The sequence below is a fragment of the Ctenopharyngodon idella genome, chromosome 2, assembly GCF_019924925.1.
Source record: "Ctenopharyngodon idella isolate HZGC_01 chromosome 2, HZGC01, whole genome shotgun sequence".
Taxonomy (NCBI): Eukaryota; Metazoa; Chordata; class Actinopteri; order Cypriniformes; family Xenocyprididae; genus Ctenopharyngodon; species Ctenopharyngodon idella.
The window spans coordinates 40,601,471-40,621,576 of NC_067221.1; the positions used below are offsets into that span (position 1 = coordinate 40,601,471).

At 36.6% G+C, this 20,106-nt stretch overlaps 1 protein-coding gene across 1 annotated transcript; it reads left to right on the top strand.

Moving 5' to 3' along the window:
* Positions 1-10,457: 10,457 nt before the first annotated feature.
* On the top strand, positions 10,458-15,494 carry ccl25a (chemokine (C-C motif) ligand 25a). The gene is made up of 5 exons (XM_051879451.1): positions 10,458-10,530; positions 11,094-11,175; positions 11,951-12,068; positions 12,370-12,478; positions 14,295-15,494. Exons 2-5 carry the CDS (start codon positions 11,112-11,114, stop codon positions 14,307-14,309), a joined length of 306 nt encoding a protein of 101 aa, XP_051735411.1. The 5' UTR covers positions 10,458-10,530; positions 11,094-11,111; the 3' UTR covers positions 14,310-15,494.
* Positions 15,495-20,106: the final 4,612 nt, after the last annotated feature.

Below are 20,106 nucleotides of genomic sequence, written 5' to 3' on the forward strand. Positions count from 1 at the left end.
GCAATAAGCTGCAATGTTTCAGGTTCAGTCCTGAGTCCCATAAGTAACTGGAAAGTTCTGATTAGTGTTAGTAGTCAAGAAAGATCAACTAAACCAAGACCAAGACTAGACCAGCACTCCTCAAATTCATCTGAAATATCCACATTTACTGCCTAAGAATTGTCTTATATTTAATCAATACATACAATTAGAATAATAAGACACTGTATAGAGCTGTTACCAATCAAATGCAATCACTAGCAACAAAATTCATCTTTGCACTGCAGAAGTGGAGCAGAAGATGCATCTGATGCATTGGTACAACTGCATAAATAATGTTGAGATTAATGTTTTAAAAATACAATTTTCTTTATTGAACGTTTGTATAAACTCAATATCACGTTTGCAGCTGTGCTTATATTCTCTTGCTCTTATGATTTTGTTCAATTATATCAAATGTTATAATGTAAAAAACAAGATCTCAAATACTTTTTTGCAATCATATCTTGTATTTTGTGGGCATAAATTTTTGACACAATCCATCATTGATTTCTGCTCCAAACAGTAACAAAAGAAACCAAATTAGTAATAAGTTATTGATTGCATTTGAAACGGGAAGTTTATCCAATTAACAAAAAAAATATTTAGTGATATATATCCTCACAGTTGTGGTGCTGACCAGTCTTGAAATAAAATCCAGAGTCCTCTTATAGTCTGAGACTGAGACAAGACCTTCAAAAAATGGTCTCAAGACCAAGACCGGTCTCAACACTACAAATACACAACAACGGTGCCCTTGATCGTGTTTCTTCCATGTATGCTGCAAATCAAGGCTGACAAATTACCAAGCAACTTGCATAAAAGCCTATCAAACAGCAAGCAACTTTTCTCTTTTATTAAGCTCCAAGAAAGTATTTCTATATAATGAGAAGAGAATATTCTGTGGTATAGGCCTTATTCTTCCACAATGGTGTACACAGCCCTCGGGCAAAACCCAAGTAACCACATGCAATCAGGCAGCACGCAGAGACCTCCCGACAGATGAAGATAAATGTGAGCGATTATTTAGTGAAAAAAGATCTACGAAGTCATAATCTCTTGATTGAAAGATTCAGATTTCTCTATGAAAGAGAAAACAGGTAAATTGAAGTTCATCATATGTATAAACAGGTGTTTTTCATTTGCAACTATTTAGTAAAAGTAAAAAGAGGGATTTATTATGTGTATTTGACTATTAGCACCCATTCTGTGTGTAGTGTAGTTACATGAGTCAGTGACACTGTTATATGAACTGTCAATGAACAATATCCACATTTCTTACAGGCTCATTCAGGCTTAAAGTGAAACATGAGTTGCCTGATTCAAGCCAACAGTCAGACGGATCTTGTTGACACGTTTTGAATTCTTTAAGAACCTTTAACTTAAGAACTGCTGCCTGAAAAGTTCTTTGTGGGAACAAAAATGGTTCTTCTATGACATCACTGGAAAAATAAACCCTTTTGGAACTTTTATTTTATTTATTTATTTATTTTTAAAAAGTGTGATATTTTTGCTGTTCAGATTCACAATTTTGTTCAATATCTGGCCAAGTTCCTTATTAAGATCATAAACAATATGATCTCAGATGATTCAAGATTAGATTTGGCGTACTGGTTCATGAGCTCATTATAGCGAACAATGTGTTGGCTTATGTAAAAAGATGTTTAATGACTAATAAACACCTTGTCAATTGTGTAACACAACAGATATAGAGTAACACTTACATCATGGATGGATAGCTTGTGTGAGATGATACAGGGGATCTCCAGAATCTCACAAAAAAAAAATATATATATATATATATATTGTTTATTTCTTTGTTTTATATAAACCTGTAAAAAGTTTGGAAACATTGTGATTTTTTTATGTATTTGAAAGAAGTCTGCTCACCAAGGCTGCAATTATTTCATTAAATATACAGTAAAAACAGTAATATTGCGATTGTGAAATATTATTACATTTTAAAATAGCTGTTTTCTTTGTGAATATATGTTAAAATGTATTTTTTTCCTGTGACCAGAGCTGAATTGTCAGCATCATTACTCCAGTCTTCAGTGTCACATGATCCTTCAGAAATCATTCTAATATGATGATTTGCTGCTCAAGAAACATTTATGATTATTACCAATGTTGAAAACTTGTGACAGTGAAGACATTTATAATGTTCCTAAAGATTTCTGTTTAATAAATGCTTTAATAAATAAATGTAATAAATGCAAATAAATGCTGATCATTGAACATTTTCTTTTCATCAAAGAATCCTAAAAAATCACCATTTCCACAAAAAAATTAAGCAACACAACTGTTTTCAACATTGAAAATAATAAGAAATGTTTCTTGAGCAGCTAATCATCATATTAGAATGATTTCTGAAGGATCATGTGACACTGAAGACTGGAGTAATGATGCTGACAATTCAGCTTTGATCACAAGAAATAAATTACATTTTAACATACACTATATTGCCAAAAGTATTGGGACACTCCTCCAAATCTTTGAATTCAGGTGTTCCAATCACTTCCATGGCCACAGGTGTATAAAATCAAGCACCTAGGCATGCAGACTGCTTCTACAAACATTTGTGAAAGAATAGGTCGCTCTCAGGAGCTCTGTGAATTCAAGTGTGGTACCGTGATAGGTTGCCACCTGTACATTCGTGAAATTTCCTCACTACTAAATATTTCACGGTCAACTGTTAGTGGTGTCATAACAAAGTGGAAGCAATTGGGAACAACAGCAACTCAGCCACGAAGTGGTAGACCACGTAAAATCACAGAGCGGGGTCAGCGCATGCTGAGGCGCACAGTGCGCAGAAATCGCCAACTTTCTGCAGAGTCAATAGCTACAGACCTCCAAACTTCGTGTGGCCTTCAGATTAGCTCAAGAACAGTGCGTAGAGAGCTTCATGGAATGGGTTTCCATGGCCGAGCAGCTGCATCCAAGCCTTACATCACCAAGTGCAATGCAAAGTGTCTGATGCAGTGGTGTAAAGCACGCCGACACTGGACTCTAGAGCAGTGGAGACGTGTTCTCTGGAGTGACGAATCACACTTCTCTGTCTGGCAATCCGATGGACGAGTCTGGGTTTGGCGGTTGCCAGGAGAACGGTACTTGCCTGACTGCATTGTGCCAAGTGTAAAGTTTGGTGGAGGGGCATTATGGTGTGGAGTTGTTTTTCAGGGGTTGGGCTTGACCCCTTAGTTCCAGTGAAAGGAACTCTTAATGCTTCAGCAGAGTTCATTTTGACATTTTGGACAATTTCATGCTCCCAACTTTGTGGGAACAGTTTGGGGAGGGCCCCAAAGCACAAAGCAAGGTCCATAAAGACATGGATGAGTGAGTTTGGTGTGGAGGAACTTGACTGGCCTGCACAGAGTCCTGACCTCAACCCGATAGAACACCTTTGGGATGAATTGGAGCGGAGACTGTGAGCCAGGCCTTCACGCCAACATCACTGCCTGACCTCACAAATGCGCTTCTAGAAGAATGGTCAAAAATTCCCATAAACACACTCCTAAACCTTGTGGAAAGCCTTCCCAGAAGAGTTGAGGCTGTTATAGCTGCAAAGGGTGGGCCAACTCTATATTAAACCCTACGGATTAAGAATGGGATGTTATTAAAGTTCATGTGCACATAAAGGCAGGCATCCCAAAACTTTTGGCAATATAGTGTATATTCACATAGAAAACAGTTAATTTAATTTGTAATAATATTTCACAATATTACTGTTTTTACTGTAAGCCACTTGTTCCTATCTTTCAGAGTTAGTATGGTGAATCTGAGTTGCATATGTAACAAATCACCACAATTTAAGTGAGACATCAAAAGACATTAATGTCACAGGTAGACTGGCACACATCTGCGGTTTTCTGCCAGATATTTGACACATACTGTATGTCAGCTCAGGTGCACCTTCAGATTAAATTTCTCCCGTCCCATTCCAATGTTATCTAACATTCCTTATATGTTGAGTACTGCTTGATGCTGCCAGACATTCAGAGAGATTCATATAAGATTCGTTTTCAGGGTAAATGACTTTTAGATTTCAGTCATGAACTTCAAATGTTTATGATTCAATGACTCATTTGACAATTTGAGATGATTAAATTATTCCAAACTTTTGATCATCAGTGTAAACTTTTCTCATGCTCCTCCTAAAATGCCATAGATAAAAACAGACTTTAAAGGGTCAATAGTTGTCTTTCAGTAAAAGTATAGGCAATAAAATGAATTTGGAGAGCAGCTCAGATGATTTTTATTTTTCCATTGGTAGGAGGAACAGTTCAGAGAGAGATGTCATTTTTGATGTTTCTTTCCTATGGGCAATGTGAATATGTTTTCTTACATCTCTCCAGGAGACGCTGTATAGCTAATATAAGTTTATAGTTTATGACAGGCTGAAGATCATGGCTGATTTTGAGCTGTGACGATGGAGGCCCTTTGAATCTTCCATCTGCCCCGGGGTGAATCTGATCCACTTATGATTGATGACATTTATATTTTCTCCTAAAAACTCTCAGAAAATGACCTCAGCACAGTGAAGTTGGCATAACATGGGAGCGATTCTTATGGTATGAAGATGACAATGTGCATATTTGTTTTTTCAGGCAGAAAAGAAACAAGTACGGTTGGCAGCAGACCATCATTTTCTGGGCTTTTTTGTAAAAATATCTGTTTGCTATCGTTAGACATCAGTGCCATTAATCCATCAAGATGGTGCTCTGATGATCTCTTACGGGAAAAGAAAGATCCAAGTGCCAACACTGTTTTTTTTTCTCTCACTTTTACTCCCTCTTTACTGTTGTTTTGCCAGCTAAACGTCAGTGTTTGGACAAATTGGAAATTTATTGATAATGAACTTCAAGAACACTTTAGCAAACAATAATTGGTGATCAGTATTTTTGGCTGGGGATGTAGGTAATAACACAAAATAAAAACATTGTCAAAGAATTACATTTAATATTTTTTCTCTAGCCTGCTATAGTTCCAGCGGTGGATTAATTTGTTTACTAAAAGGATTAATTAAAACAATCATTTTCTTATGTATACCAATTAAGGCTGCATTTATTTGATCAAAAATACAGTAAAAATTGTGAAATATTATTACAGTTTAAAATAGTCATTTTCTATGTGAATATATTTTGAAATGTAATTTTTTTCCTGTGATCAAAGCTGAATTTTCAGCAACATCACTCCAGTCTTCAGTGTCACATGATCCTTTAGAAATCATTATAATATGATGATATGCTGCTCAAGAAACATTTCTGATTATTATCAGTGTTGAAATCAGTTGTGCCATTTCATATTTTTGTGGAAACCATGATACATTTTTTGGGATCTTTGATGAACAGAAATTCTTTTCTGTCACTTTTGATCCATTTAATGTGTTCTTGCTGAATAAAATAATGAACTTTTGAACTGCAGTATATACAATTAGTATGTGTAAATGCTTAGAAATTAGCAGCACATTTTAGAAACAGGCACAGTCCCGTTTGCCCATCAATCTCACCATGTTGTTGGTCTTGTCATTAAAGGCAAAAAGTCCATGACTAACCATTAAAAAAAAAAAAAAGAAAAAGAAAAAGAAAAGGAGCATCGCATCCCGTGAGAAACAAACAAGAAAACCGCCTCTGTCGAAAGCAAAAGGATTCAGCACTTGCTATGGATCAGTGGACGCTCTGAAGAAAGCGAGACATCATAAACAGTGACCCACGCTATCACATGGCCCCTTACTGGTCCCACATTCCCACATCGGAGCTCTGGCATCCCAGGACGACTCTGCAATGGAAACAAGGGCTCAAAGGGGCAACACATTAGAACACATGATTTAATGTTCTGGTGACAGAAGAGTTTGAAATATGATGCAAAACGCTGTCAGAGCATGACACAACATGAGATAGAGAACAGCTTGTGAAATAAACGCTCCAATTCATGCATTTAACATTTTTTAATCCTATGGAGTCCCTTAGGTTTCTTTGCAGTGAAGTTATTTTTGGTACAATATAGGCCAAATGTCAAATGCCTTATATGCACCTGTACATTCTGAAAGTAACAGCACAGTTATTGTATTGTTTGTGTATATTTATGGTTTGTATAGGCTATATACAGGCAGCACTGTGTTGCTGTTCATATTAAATGTTAAAGGGTTAGTTCACCCAAAAATGAAAATTCAATCACCCTCATGTCGTTCCAAACCCGTAAGACTTTCGTTCATGAAATCTGAGAGCTTTCTGTCCCTCCATAGAGAGCTACACAACTGGAACTTTGTTCCTTCAAAAAGTTCATAAAGAGAACATAAAACTAATTAATATTAATTGAGGGGTTTAGTCCAAATTTTCTGAAGAGACTCGATCACTTTATATGATGAACAGATTGAATTTAGGGTTTCATTCACATATTTGATCAGCAAACAAAACCTGCTTGATCCGCTAGAAAAAACCTCTTGCGGAAGCTCAAACGTGCTGCGTAACATGAGAATGAACCTCATTGGTTCTTGCTGAAGCTCAAACGTGCTGCGTAACACGAGAATGAACCTCATTGGTTCTTGTTGAAGCTCAAACATGCTGCGTAACATGAGAATGAACCTCATTGGTTCTTGTTGAAGCTCAAACATGCTGCGTAACATGAGAATGAACCTCATTGGTTCCTGCTGAAGCTCAAACGTGCTGCGTAACACGAGAATGAACCTCATTGGTTCTTGCTGAAGCTCAAACGTGCTGCGTAACACGAGAATGAACCTCATTGGTTCTTGTGGAAACTCAAACGTGCTGTGTAACACGAGAATGAACCTCATTGGTTCTTGCAGATGCTCAAAGGTGCTGCGTAACACAAGAATGAACCTCATTGGTTCTTGCGGAAACTCAAACGTGCTGCGTAACACGAGAATGAACCTCATTGGTTCTTGCGGAAGCTCAAACGTGCTGCGTAACACGAGAATGAACCTCATTGGTTCTTGCGGAAGCTCAAACGTGCTGCGTAACACGAGAATGAATCTCATTGGTTCTTGCGGAAGCTCAAACATGCTGCGTAACACGAGAATGAACCTCATTGGTTCTTGTTGATGCTCAAACGTGCTGCGTAACACGAGAATGAACCTCATTGGTTCTTGTTGAAGCTCAAACGTGCTGCGTAACACAAGAATGAACCTCATTGGTTCTTGTTGAAGCTCAAACGTGCTGCGTAACACGAGAATGAACCTCATTGGTTCTTGTTGAAGCTCAAACGTGCTGCGTAACACGAGAATGAACCTCATTGGTTCTTGTGGAAGCTCAAACGTGCTGCGTAACACGAGAATGAACCTCATTGGTTCTTGTGGAAGCTCAAACGTGCTGCGTAACACAATAATGAACCTCATTGGTTCTTGTGGAAGCTCAAACGTGCTGCGTAACACGAGAATGAACCTCATTGGTTCTTGTGGAAACTCAAACGTGCTGCGTAACACGAGAATGAACCTCATTGGTTCTTGTGGAAACTCAAACATGCTGCGTAACACGAGAATGAACCTCATTGGTTCTTGTGGAAGCTCAAACGTGCTGCGTAACACGAGAATGAACCTCATTGGTTCTTGTGGAAACTCAAACGTGCTGCGTAACACGAGAATGAACCTCACTGGTTCTTGTTGAAGCTCAAACGTGCTGCGTAACACAATAATGAACCTCACTGGTTCTTGTGGAAACTCAAACGTGCTGCGTAACACGAGAATGAACCTCATTGGTTCTTGTGGAAACTCAAACGTGCTGCGTAACACGAGAATGAACCTCATTGGTTCTTGTGGAAACTCAAACGTGCTGCGTAACACGAGAATGAACCTCATTGGTTCTTGTGGAAGCTCAAACGTGCTGCGTAACACGAGAATGAACCTCATTGGTTCTTGTGGAAACTCAAACGTGCTGCGTAACACGAGAATGAACCTCATTGGTTCTTGTTGAAGCTCAAACGTGCTGCGTAACACGAGAATGAACCTCATTGGTTCTTGTGGAAGCTCAAACGTGCTGCGTAACACGAGAATGAACCTCATTGGTTCTTGTGGAAGCTCAAACGTGCTGCGTAACACAATAATGAACCTCATTGGTTCTTGCTGAAGCTCAAACGTGCTGCGTAACACGAGAATGAACCTCATTGGTTCTTGCTGAAGCTCAAACGTGCTGCGTAACACGAGAATGAACCTCATTGGTTCTTGTGGAAACTCAAACGTGCTGCGTAACACGAGAATGAACCTCATTGGTTCTTGCTGAAGCTCAAACGTGCTGCGTAACACGAGAATGAACCTCATTGGTTCTTGTGGAAACTCAAACGTGCTGCGTAACACGAGAATGAACCTCATTGGTTCTTGCTGAAGCTCAAACGTGCTGCGTAACACGAGAATGAACCTCATTGGTTCTTGCGGAAACTCAAACGTGCTGCGTAACACGAGAATGAACCTCATTGATTCTTGCTGAAGCTCAAACGTGCTGCGTAACACGAGAATGAACCTCATTGGTTCTTGCGGAAACTCAAACGTGCTGCGTAACACAAGAATGAACCTCATTGGTTCTTGTGGAAACTCAAACGTGCTGCGTAACACAAGAATGAACCTCATTGGTTCTTGCTGAAGCTCAAACGTGCTGCGTAACACAATAATGAACCTCATTGGTTCTTGCTGAAGCTCAAACGTGCTGTGTAACACGAGAATGAACCTCATTGGTTCTTGTGGAAGCTCAAACGTGCTGCGTAACACGAGAATGAACCTCATTGGTTCTTGCAGAAGCTCAAACGAGCTTGTTTCCACCACGGAACAAAAAAAAACATAATTGCGACTATTAAATAAATAAAAATAGAGAATAAATGAGTTGTTGTTGTCAAATTTCACTAAAAATGATTCCTACTCTCATATAATATTCAGATTTTTGTCTAATTGCTCCAGTTTAATTTTGATTGCATTATAAAACAAATCAAGCACGTTTGAGTACCTTATAATGTTGTAGAATTCAGCTGTAGAATTTACACATGCTATAAATTTCATTCCATGGAACTCCTTTACAAGTTTCCTGTTCAAATTAAATCTTGTGGAGTGTGAAGTCAAGGCTTAGAAAAACAGAATTAAAGATTACAAAACAGCAACCTGACAACCATAAAGTAAAATGCCGCTCATTAAGATTGCACGCTAAAAGGTTTTTAAGGAAACATGATATGCAGTAACATCTGTGCTTTTCAGCTGAAGCGTGTTTGTTTCTTCAGAGGTCGAAATCTGATGAACTTCTCCTGTCACTCGATTTTTGTATAATTGCAAAATGCTAGAAGTCTCATTCAACACAAGTCAAGTTTAAACAGCCCTGCTTTGGCTTACATTTCCTAAAAACGCTGCAAGGCCCGAATTTGCACCATACTTGTGTTTCAGATTTTTTCTTTACATAACACCTGGCAAGAACTGAATAATCATCATAAAACTAGCATGAATTAGGCACTTTGTTTTTATTATCCAATCCAAATGAAAGCATGCTTTAATATGTTACTTATAGGTAGAATTAAGAAATTATTTTTTGGTTATGATGCATTCCCATCCTACTGATGAAGTTTTTGCTGCTTCGTATTTTTGTTGAAACTGTGATACTTTTGTTTTTGCAGGATGCAAAAGAACAGCATTTTTGGGGAAAGCAAAATTGTATTACTTTTATTCAGCAAGGATGCATTAAATTGATCAAAAGTGACAGTAAAGACATTTATAATGCTACAAAAAAATTCTATTTCAAATAAATGTTGTTCTTTTTAACTTTCTATTAATCAAAGAATCCTGCAAAAAATCAGTTTCTACAAAATATGAAGCAGCAAAAACTGTTTTCAAGACTGATAAAAATAAGAACCATTATTAATAATTGAGCAGCAACAACAATTGATAATAATTTATCACTAAATCAGCATTAGAATGATTTCTGAAGGAAAATTCAGCTTTGATCAAAGGAATAAATTACGTTTTAAAATATATTTAAATAGAAAAAGTTATTTTAAATTGTAATAATATTTCACTGTATTTTTGATCAAATAAATGCAGTTTTGGTGAGCAGAAGAGACTTCTTTCAAAAACATTAAAAAACCTTAATTATTCCAAACTTTTGACTGTCAGTGTAAATCCTGGAACAGTTCCTTGTGGTTTATCTTCATAGGTGGCTAAAGAAAAGTTGCTGTCCCTGTCAGAGATCTGCTCCTATCAACTAAAGCACATTTCCTGCGTGTCGTGTTAACATATTTTGCAAGCACTGATGACCAACAAAGATTATGAGAGGGAAAAACACTAATGTTAAACTAATACATATGGTGGTTAGCCACAGAATCAAAGGAAACAAATACAAAATCCTGATAGACAAATGGTTTTCATTTAACCAACAATTCAATGAAATTTTCCCATCATTTCCTTGTGAGGGATGTGGCTTTACCAGGCTCAGGTATCAGGGTTGGGCCCGTTATAAATCAATGCAGATGGGAAACGTCCACAGAGTCCTGGGAAGAAACTGCTTTTCTCCTTTCTTTACAAACAAGGTGAGTCGTCTATGATAGCAACATCATTTTACAGCAACCACTCTATATAATGTTTAACAGCAATGCTTTGAAAATCGATTTTTGTTTTCTCTTTGAAATGCCGACCTTTTGGGTTTACTAGCAAATTTGATTTAGTGATGATTGCAGTTTTTACTGAGTTGGAGTGACAGGAAAAATGGTAAAACAGGTCAATATTCATTAATGATTTACTTAAGCTAAATGAACATTAACGTGTTCATACACAGCGGTTGCATTCAGTTTTCTTTTTCTTCTTCTCTATATACAACTCATAAAATGTTTAGGTTGCTTGTTTTATTCAGAGATGATGATTTTACAGCATCTGTCGTAATTTTAAGTGCTTTTTGACAACACAAAAAGCCTTTATGTTCACTCTTAATATGGTAATGATGTCCAAGGGTCAAGGCTGAGAAATAAGGATAAGTGTTCTGGAAAATCCGGCCTCTGATGCTGATAAGGTTTATGGAAGCTCTTGTAAGAACACCTGTTGTGTGAGCATGTGTTTGTAAGAGTATCGGTTTGTGATTTTCTGTCTCATTGTGCAGTAGAGACACTGGGATATCATGCGGTTCAGCGTCCTCTTCTTCGTCGTCCTCCTGGGCTTCCTCTACCTCACACTGGCTCAAGGTAAACAACACATGATGATGATAATGCAGCTGTTAAGCTTGTGTTTTAAATAATCAGGTTCGTTTTTGACGTTGCAATGTTAAGAGTTTATGAAAACATACTGGAACGCGTTGCATTAAGCTTTATTTGTTATTGCATCATCTTTAGTTTGCACTTGAGATTCAGAACAACAGCAGATAAATGAGTTTCAAAGTCAAATTGTCAAGTTGTGTATTTTGCCTATTCAAATTCATTCTAAAAGAAAAAAAAAAATTGCTTAGTTAATGGTGCAGCAGTTAATGTTAAAATGCATTATTTTAAATGTAAATTAAAATCACATGCAATGTAATGTCATATGCATGTTGTATGATATGTTTTAGTCATATTTGTTTTTTTTTATTGAAAAAAAATAATTAACTAAATAAAATCCCATTGTTCCACTTCTGTTCTGTAAAATAAAAGAAAAAAATAATTGAATAAGTATAAAAGAAATAATACAAATTAAGTACTGTCCACCTCACCATGTAGTGTTTTAAAAATAAGTCACTCTATGGTTACTAAACATTTATTTAAACAATTATTTAATTCACTTTCACTTCTATAAAAATCATCCGGGAGGTTGTTCTTACTTGATAAGCATCTGTGTTGTTTTTCCACCCCTTCCTTGTACATTTGCAACTGTTTATAGTTTTATGAGACAGTGACGCATTCACGAAATCATCCATCTGTAACGGACTGTAAAAACAGTTTTATTATGATCAATATATATGCCTTTGTTGTGTATCTCTGTCTGTAGGCTCGTATGAGGACTGCTGCCTTAAGTACATCAGGCATATGAAACCGCCCATGAAGAACAAAGTGAGCAGCTACAGAAAACAAGAGATGGACGGAGGCTGCAACATCCCTGCTATTGTGTAAGCAGTTATATAAATGTGCATTTTTGTACATTTAGACATTTTAGACTGTGTATAAATAGTAAAACTTCAAAGACTTTTGCACGTCCATTTGTCACCTCATAAATAAAATGTTTGGATGTCTGTGAAATCATGACTTGATAAATGGCACTCAGAGAGACACGAGACACGCAGCGGAGCGATGCAATAAAATGCACTGAACCACAGTGACCCTATAGAAGAGAAATTGGACTCTTACATGTGATTCTGTTTACTTCAGACCTCATAGTTAATGATGTTTAATGCAATCGTCTCCCTGCAGCTTCACAATGAAACAAGGCCGTATGTTTTGCGCTGATCCCAGAGAAAAATGGGTCCATGAACTCATGCAGAAGGTGGACAAACAAGCATTCCATTCTTCCAAGAGGAAGGTGTGTATATTTTGAAATTGATATAAATGTACAGGAGAAAAAGTATTTTGTAACTGGTCACTATTTCTATTTAATTTTCTTAGCATTTGTGATCACCTATTGACTTTAATACTTCTGCAGAGTGGAACATTCATTTTATATGAATATTTTTAAGGCAAGACACTACAGGCAAAATTAATTTACTGGTCAATTTTGATCTATTTTGCTTACATAACATGTCTTCCTTCAGACTAGTGGAAAGAAAACATCCAAAATGTAAATTTATGTATTATTTTATTACACTTTATCTTTTTTGCATCTGTAGATTTCAATTACAATATATATAATACAAATCTCAACTTCAGAAGCATTTACTGTACATACACCAAACTTTACAGTTTTATTCCTATCTATATTTATAGGTTTTTATATTCTGAGAGATTTGTTCATCATTTGCCTGATTTATATAACATTTTATTTCTTAATAATAAGGCGAAAATGTAGATTTTTTCTGCCTGTTGAAATTATTTTCTGATTTATGGAGTGATAAAAAGAGACATCCAAAACCCTCTCTGTAAACTGTAAAACAAGAACCTGACATTAATTAGTGCATATTTAATTAGATAATTTTGTCTTAATGTACTGTGATTAACTCTTTCCCTGTCAGTGTTTTTATAAACAAAAAGTTGCCAGCGATTTTTGATAATTTTCACAAAACCATCATGGCCCCTAGAATATTTTGTTGTATGAACAGGACCTCTGATTTCAAAAGTTTTATTCTAGCTTCATGCATTCTTTCTTATCAACACTTGAATATGGCAAAGTTTAAATTTTTCAAAGAATACAATGTGCATAAGCAATGCTTTTATCGCTTGTTTCTGCTCCTTTTTTGCCTATGTTTTGATCCGGAGATTCTCTACACTTTCAGAAGATGCGTAATAGCGCCCCCTACCATATAACAGTGAAACAGGAAAGCATTGTCTCATAAATGATGGAAAATTCCGTCAATGGTAGGGAAATGTTGGAAAATTCCGTCAATGGCTGGAAAGCGTTGTCTCATAAATGACGGAAAATTCCGTCAATGACAGGGAAGTGTTGGCAAAATTCCATCAATGGCGGGGAAGCGTTGTCTCGTAAATGACAGAAAATTCTGTCAGTGGTAGGGAAGAATTGTAAAATTCCGTCAATGGCGGCGAAGTGTTGGAAAAATCCTGTCAATGGTGGGGAAGCATTGTAAAAATTCTGTCAATGGTGGGGAAGCGTTGAAAGAATTCCGTCAATGGCGGGAAAGCGTTGTCTCATAAATGACGGAAAATTCCATCAGTGGTGGGGAAGCATTGGAAAAATTCCATCAATGGTGGTAAAGCGTTTGAAAAATTCCACCAATGGCAGGAAAGCGTTGTCTAATAAATGATGGAACATTCTGTCAGTGGCGGGGAAGCGTTGGAAAAATACCATTAATGGCGGGGAAGCATTGGAAAAATTTCGTCAATGGCGGAAAATCGTTGTCTCATAAATGACCGATAATTCTGTCAATGGCGGGGAAGCATTAAAAAATTACATCAATGGCAGGAAAGCATTGGAAAAATTCCGTCAATGGAGGGGAAGCGTTGTCTCATAAATGAAGGAAAATTACGTAAATGGCAGGGAAAGACTTAATCAAGGGAATGTATGGTGATACGTCTCTAGTTCAAAGTTTTGCCCTATTCACCTGTGGTGTCTTGCCTTAAATGTACGAATATTCCATGTAGTCATAAAAATGGCATGTATAATAATTATAAAATATTAACTTTGTCAGTTCTGCTGTTGAATGAATTATTTTTGTTTTGATATACAGAATGTAAGGGGCTAAACAAGAGAGAGGACCAGAGGGATGCTGCCTGAGTGTCTCGGCCAATCACATTCTTTCTTTGAGTTACGGCTCTCCAAGCGCACATTTCAGCATGGATTGACTGATGTTCTCAGTACTTCCTGTATTCCGCCCTGTGCTCTATGTGGGATCAGGTGGTATTTCCTGTTTCCAGACCTTTGTCGCTTCACTGATGGACTGCTGGTTAAATGCTCAAAATGGGAGATGGCCATTATTTCCCCTTTCCACATGCTGCTGTAACCCTCACTTCCAGGCTCTGTTACAAAACCTTCTGAACTGCCTTGATGTCTGCTTCTAAGTGACTCTGCATTGAAAGCAACTTAATCAGCGCTCAGTTAGTGCTCCTCATGTAAACCGCACAGGAAACTTACAATTCGGCAATGCATGTTGCTAAGCTAACAATACAATAATCTAATTATAACCGTAAAAAATAAATCTATATAAAAAGCATATTTGAATACCCTGCGCAATGTATGCAATATATGATGCTTGCTAAGTAGGCAGCTCACTAGGTTTTAGAACAGAGCTTAAATGTACAGCGTCACCTTGAGGGTCATATTAAGCTATTGTATTATGAACTTTCACTTTGCACACTTTGATTTACTGCTTTTTGCCCCATGGTATCTATAATAAACAGTCAATGTGATAAAAATATTAGGCAACAAGTTGCCATAAATGTGGGTGGGAAGGTTTTGCAACACAGATAATCCTTCTATTTCCTTATGAGTTTATTATACAGCTTACACACCGACAAGTGATTTTTGGAGTTTGTACAATATTATAATGCATTGTAAATTATGATTTGTTACTGTGCTTAATGCAGTAAGCTTAAGTGATTATTATTTTAGTTATTGATAAAATGAATATGCATAGATCTCATTTATATTCGTAAATCTAAATCTCTTCATTCTGTGAGGTTTTATAAGTTTAGTAGAGTTTTTTTTTTTTTTTTATTTAAGTGGAACTACTTTTTCACATTTAATGTTCACTTTAACACCCAATCCAGAGAATGTATCTTTATAGAGGACGTGATGCAATCAGTTTTATTGTTTGGATGTTTTGAAACTGGGTCACATGCTCTTTGGGTTCCGTACCTGATAAAGTGTTCTATACACTGCAGATTTTTTGCTCATATATGAAAATTAAAAAAATTAAAAAAAAAAAAAATGGATTTATCCTTTTTTACATGATGCATGTTGATAATTGTGAGATAATTTTTCAGCTCAGGAGACAAACTGAGTTATGTTTTATTTCAGTATCAGATGGTTCTCCTAAAATCCCTTAGGAGACAATAGACACACATGAGTAATAGTTGTCTATAAAAGTAATGTAGATCAGTTTGATGAGAAAGGTTTGAGTTCATACAAAGGTCTCTGAATTTTCATTGCAGACTTAGGTGTGTTGGAAAATCTGACATGTTTTAAGATTGTCTTCTGAAAGATTAGACACATGACAGTAGGAGACAGTATTAACCCATTTCAGAACATATGCAATATGGGTAACACTTCAGAATACTGATCCTTCATTAATGAATAACTACACAGGAACAAACGAGCAATGCATTATTAACAATCCAGAAACTAACAAGAAACTCTGATTAATGAATTAGTAAGTAACAGTGCTCAGTTGAAGGTGGTAGTTCACTATTAGCTAATCAGTAACTACTATTTTTTTCATACCTCCCAGAGAACTACTAAGTACTACTATATACAGGTTCATAATTAATGTGAATAATGCATAATTAATTCCAAAGTAAAGCACTAGTAATGACTGAAGTATTACCAAATCCTTCAGAAGGAATTACTAAATATTTGGATCAGTAATTTTGAGGTTTTTGTAAAATATTGGATAGTAATAACTCAAGAGTTACATAACTCTAAAGGAACTACTAATTATTCTAAAATATTCAGTATTCTAAAGTGAAGATCATGGTAAGCCACTAGTAATTACTTAGGTGTTACCAAATACATCAGAAGGAATTACTGTACAAAACTGTACAAAAACCTCAAATGTTTACAATGACTCCAGTAGTTACTAGAGAGTTATCATGTTTCTCACTTTAGAATACTGATCCAAATAATTAGTAATTCCTTCTGAAGGATTTGGTAATACTTCAGTCATTACTAGTGGGTTACCATGATCTTTACTTTAGAATTAATTAGGCATTATGCATTGTTCATGTTAATTCTCTGGGAGGTATGAAAAAACAATAGTTAATGATTAGCTAATAGTGAAATACCACCTTCAACTGAGCACTGTTACTTACTAATTCATTATTCAGAGTTGCTTGTTAGTTAATAGTAGTTACTAGAGTGTTAATAATGCATTATTAATGTGTTCCTGTGTAGTTATTCATTAATGAAGGATCAGTATTCTAAAGTGTTACCGCAATATGAAATAGTTTTATTTGTGTTGTAACCTACTTTCACTTTACTGTGAAACAAAAGACTTGTTGTGCAATATAACAGGGTCAATAAAAAGCAAGAGAATTATAGTCTATGGCTCTTTTGAAATAGATTGTTAAATTTACTTTCTTTTCTTCTAAGGTCAACTTTTACATGAAAGTACTGCGGCGGCTACTTTTATATGTACCATAGTATTTGATGATGATTGTCATAAATAAATCTTTCCCAATCGGTTTTTGGAGGGGGAAAAATGGTCTTCTAAATGTAAACTTACTATATACAATGATATTTAATATGCACTAAAATGTTCCAAAAGAATACAATGGTACTACCATAGTAAATCTCCAAAAACATACTGCCAAGCTTTTGTTTTTTTTAGTGAATGATGTGCCAAACCCTGCCATGCAACCATCACTATCTTGTCACGGCTAGTGGAAAACACTTTAGACACGCTGTCTGAATATCCGCCTCTCCTGCAGGTTCCAGCATGCTGCTGTTTTCCCGAAGCTCTCGTTTCACGTGTAACATGTGAAGTCCCATTTCTGCACCTTTACGCCAGTTTTCCTCTCTCTTCCTCGCTGGTGGTGATGGAGGCTGAGGCATGTCTGCTCAGATAACATCTCAGAAAGCTGTGTCTTCAGAAATTGGCTTCCTCTGTGATAAATTGTTTCCAGTTTATGCAGTTCATTGTGCCTTCGAGGCAAAAATATCCCGCAGCAAGGATTTCTATATTTCAAACACGCAAATGAGATATGGAGGCTGTAAAATGTAATTTACCCGGGTAATGATGTGACTGAGTGATTGGAAATTGTTATCTTTATCTTTCAAAAGCCTGAGACTCTTGCATTACACAGATGCATCACTACAGTCAATCTATAGTTTTAACCAATTCTCCAAAAATTATCTTATGATGATATTTAAATACATGACTCTAACAACACTATTTGAGCTCAGTGAATCAACAATTTACAACGCGACTAGTGTAGGCTAGCTACAATTCACGATTCACGATCGTTTTTGACTCTCTAAAAGGAACTCATAAAAGTAGGATAATTTTCATACTTTTATGAACTGGTTCCTTTTAGAGAGTCAAAATCATTCAGTGCAACCAGCGTAGTCCCATTCATAAAAAATGACTCTAACGGCTGTGTCCGATATCACCACATACCTTTAAAGGATTAGTTCAATTAAGTTTAATTCTTAATTGAACTAATCCTTTAAGGGTATGTGGTGATATTTTCCTGACAATTTCCTGATAATTTCCTCACCCCCATGTCATCCAAGATGTTTATGTCTTTCTTTCTTCAGTCGAAGAGAAATGAAGGTTTTTGAGGAAAACATTCCAGGATTTTTCTCCATATAGTGGACTTCACTGGGGTTCAACGGGTTGAAGGTCCAAATGTCAGTTTCAGTGCAGCTTCAAAGAGCTCTACATGATCCCAGACGAGGAATAAGAGTCTTATCTAGAGAAACCATCGGTCATTTTCTAAACAAAATAAAAATGTATATACTTTTTAACCACAAATGCTCATCTTGCACTGCTCTGCAATGCGCCACGCATCACGTTGGAAAGGTCACGCGTGATGTAGGCGGAAGTACCACGGTAGGGTGAAAAACTCCATCTCATTTTCTCCAACTCCAACTTCAAAATCGTCCGACATCATTGTTTTACCTTTTTTTTTGTAAAGGCTGTTTGACTTAGTCTTTGCACGTTCGCTTTGTAAACACTGGATTGGTACTTCAGCTTACAGTACATCACGTGAGACCTTTCCAACATGATTACGTAATGCATGGCGCATTGCAGAGCAGTGCAAGATGAGCATTTGTGGTTAAAAAGAATATAAATTTTTTTATATTTTTTAAGAAAATTACCGATGGTTTCTCTAGATAAGACCCTTATTCCTCGTCTGGGATCATGTAGAGCTCTTTGAAGCTGCACTGAAACTGACATTTGGACCTTCAACCCGTTGAACCCCAGTGAAGTCCACTATATGGAGAAAAATCCTGGAATGTTTTCCTCAAAAACCTTCATTTCTCTTCAACTGAAGAAAGAAAGACATAAACATCTTGGATGACATGGGGGTGAGTAAATTATCAGGAAATTTGAATTCTGAAGTGAACTAATCCTTTAAATAGGGCACTATTTGAGGGGACAAATGTTATTGAGTGCACTCATTGAATTCCACAATGCACCGTAATAATGTTGTGTACCAAAGCCATTTGAAGGCAGGCCTGCGACCTTTTTTAGCCATTTTTTTTTTTTTTTTTAATGGATGTTAATGGAGGAGAGGCTTCACTATGCTCTTTTGTAAGGGAAATAGCTCGTTTAATTAATTGACAACCCATCTGCTAATCTCCAACATGTTTGCTTTTATACATTCCTTTTGGATTGATCTATTTTTAGAGTTCACACCAAAAAAAAAAAAAAAAATCCTGTTTTATAGGAGAAGTCACAGACAATTGCACGTCAGGTACGTTTCAGTTTAAGGCACTTCTCATTAATTTCTATGGTAATATCTCCCAATAATAAGACCATGGCTGCATCCGAAATTACATACTTCCCTACTATACAGGTGCTGGTCATATAATTAGAATATCATCAAAAAGTTGATTTATTTCACTAATTCCATTCAAAAAGTGAAACTTGTATATTGTATTCATTCATTACACACAGACTGATATATTTCAAATGTTTATTTCTTTTAATTTTGATGATTATAACTGACAACTAAGGAAAATCCCAAATTCAGTATCTCAGAAAATTAGAATATTGTGAAAAGGTTCAATATTGAAGACACCTGGTGCCACACTCTAATCAGCTAATTAACTCAAAACACCTGCAAAGGCCTTTAAATGGTCTCTCAGTCTAGTTCTGTAAGCTACACAATCATGGGGAAGACTGCTGACTTGACAGTTGTCCAAAAGACGACCACTGACACCTTGTACAAGGAGGGCAAGACACAAAAGGTCATTGCAAAAGAGGCTGGCTGTTCACAGAGCTCTGTGTCCAAGCACATTAATAGAGAGGCGAAGGGAAGGAAAAGATGTGGTAGAAAAAGGTATACAAGCAATAGGGATAACCGCACCCTGGAGAGGATTGTGAAACAAAACCCATTCAAAAATGTGGGGGAGATTCACAAAGAGTGGACTGCAGCTGGAGTCAGTGCTTCAAGAACCACTACGCACAGACGTATGCAAGACATGGGTTTCAGCTGTCGCATTCCTTGTGTCAAGCCACTCTTGAACAACAGACAGCGTCAGAAGTGTCTCGCCTGGGCTAAAGACAAAAAGGACTGGACTGCTGCTGAGTGGTCCAAAGTTATGTTCTCTGATGAAAGTAAATTTTGCATTTCCTTTGGAAATCAGGGTCCCAG

Coding starts and splice junctions, on each gene's coding strand:
- ccl25a (XM_051879451.1), top strand. CDS start 11,112: ATGCGGTTCAGCGTCCTCTTCTTCGTCGTCCTCCTGGGCTTCCTCTAC. Junction 11,176..11,950: donor CTACCTCACACTGGCTCAAG/GTAAACAACACA, acceptor CTCTGTCTGTAG/GCTCGTATGAGGACTGCTGC. Junction 12,069..12,369: donor TGCAACATCCCTGCTATTGT/GTAAGCAGTTAT, acceptor GTCTCCCTGCAG/CTTCACAATGAAACAAGGCC.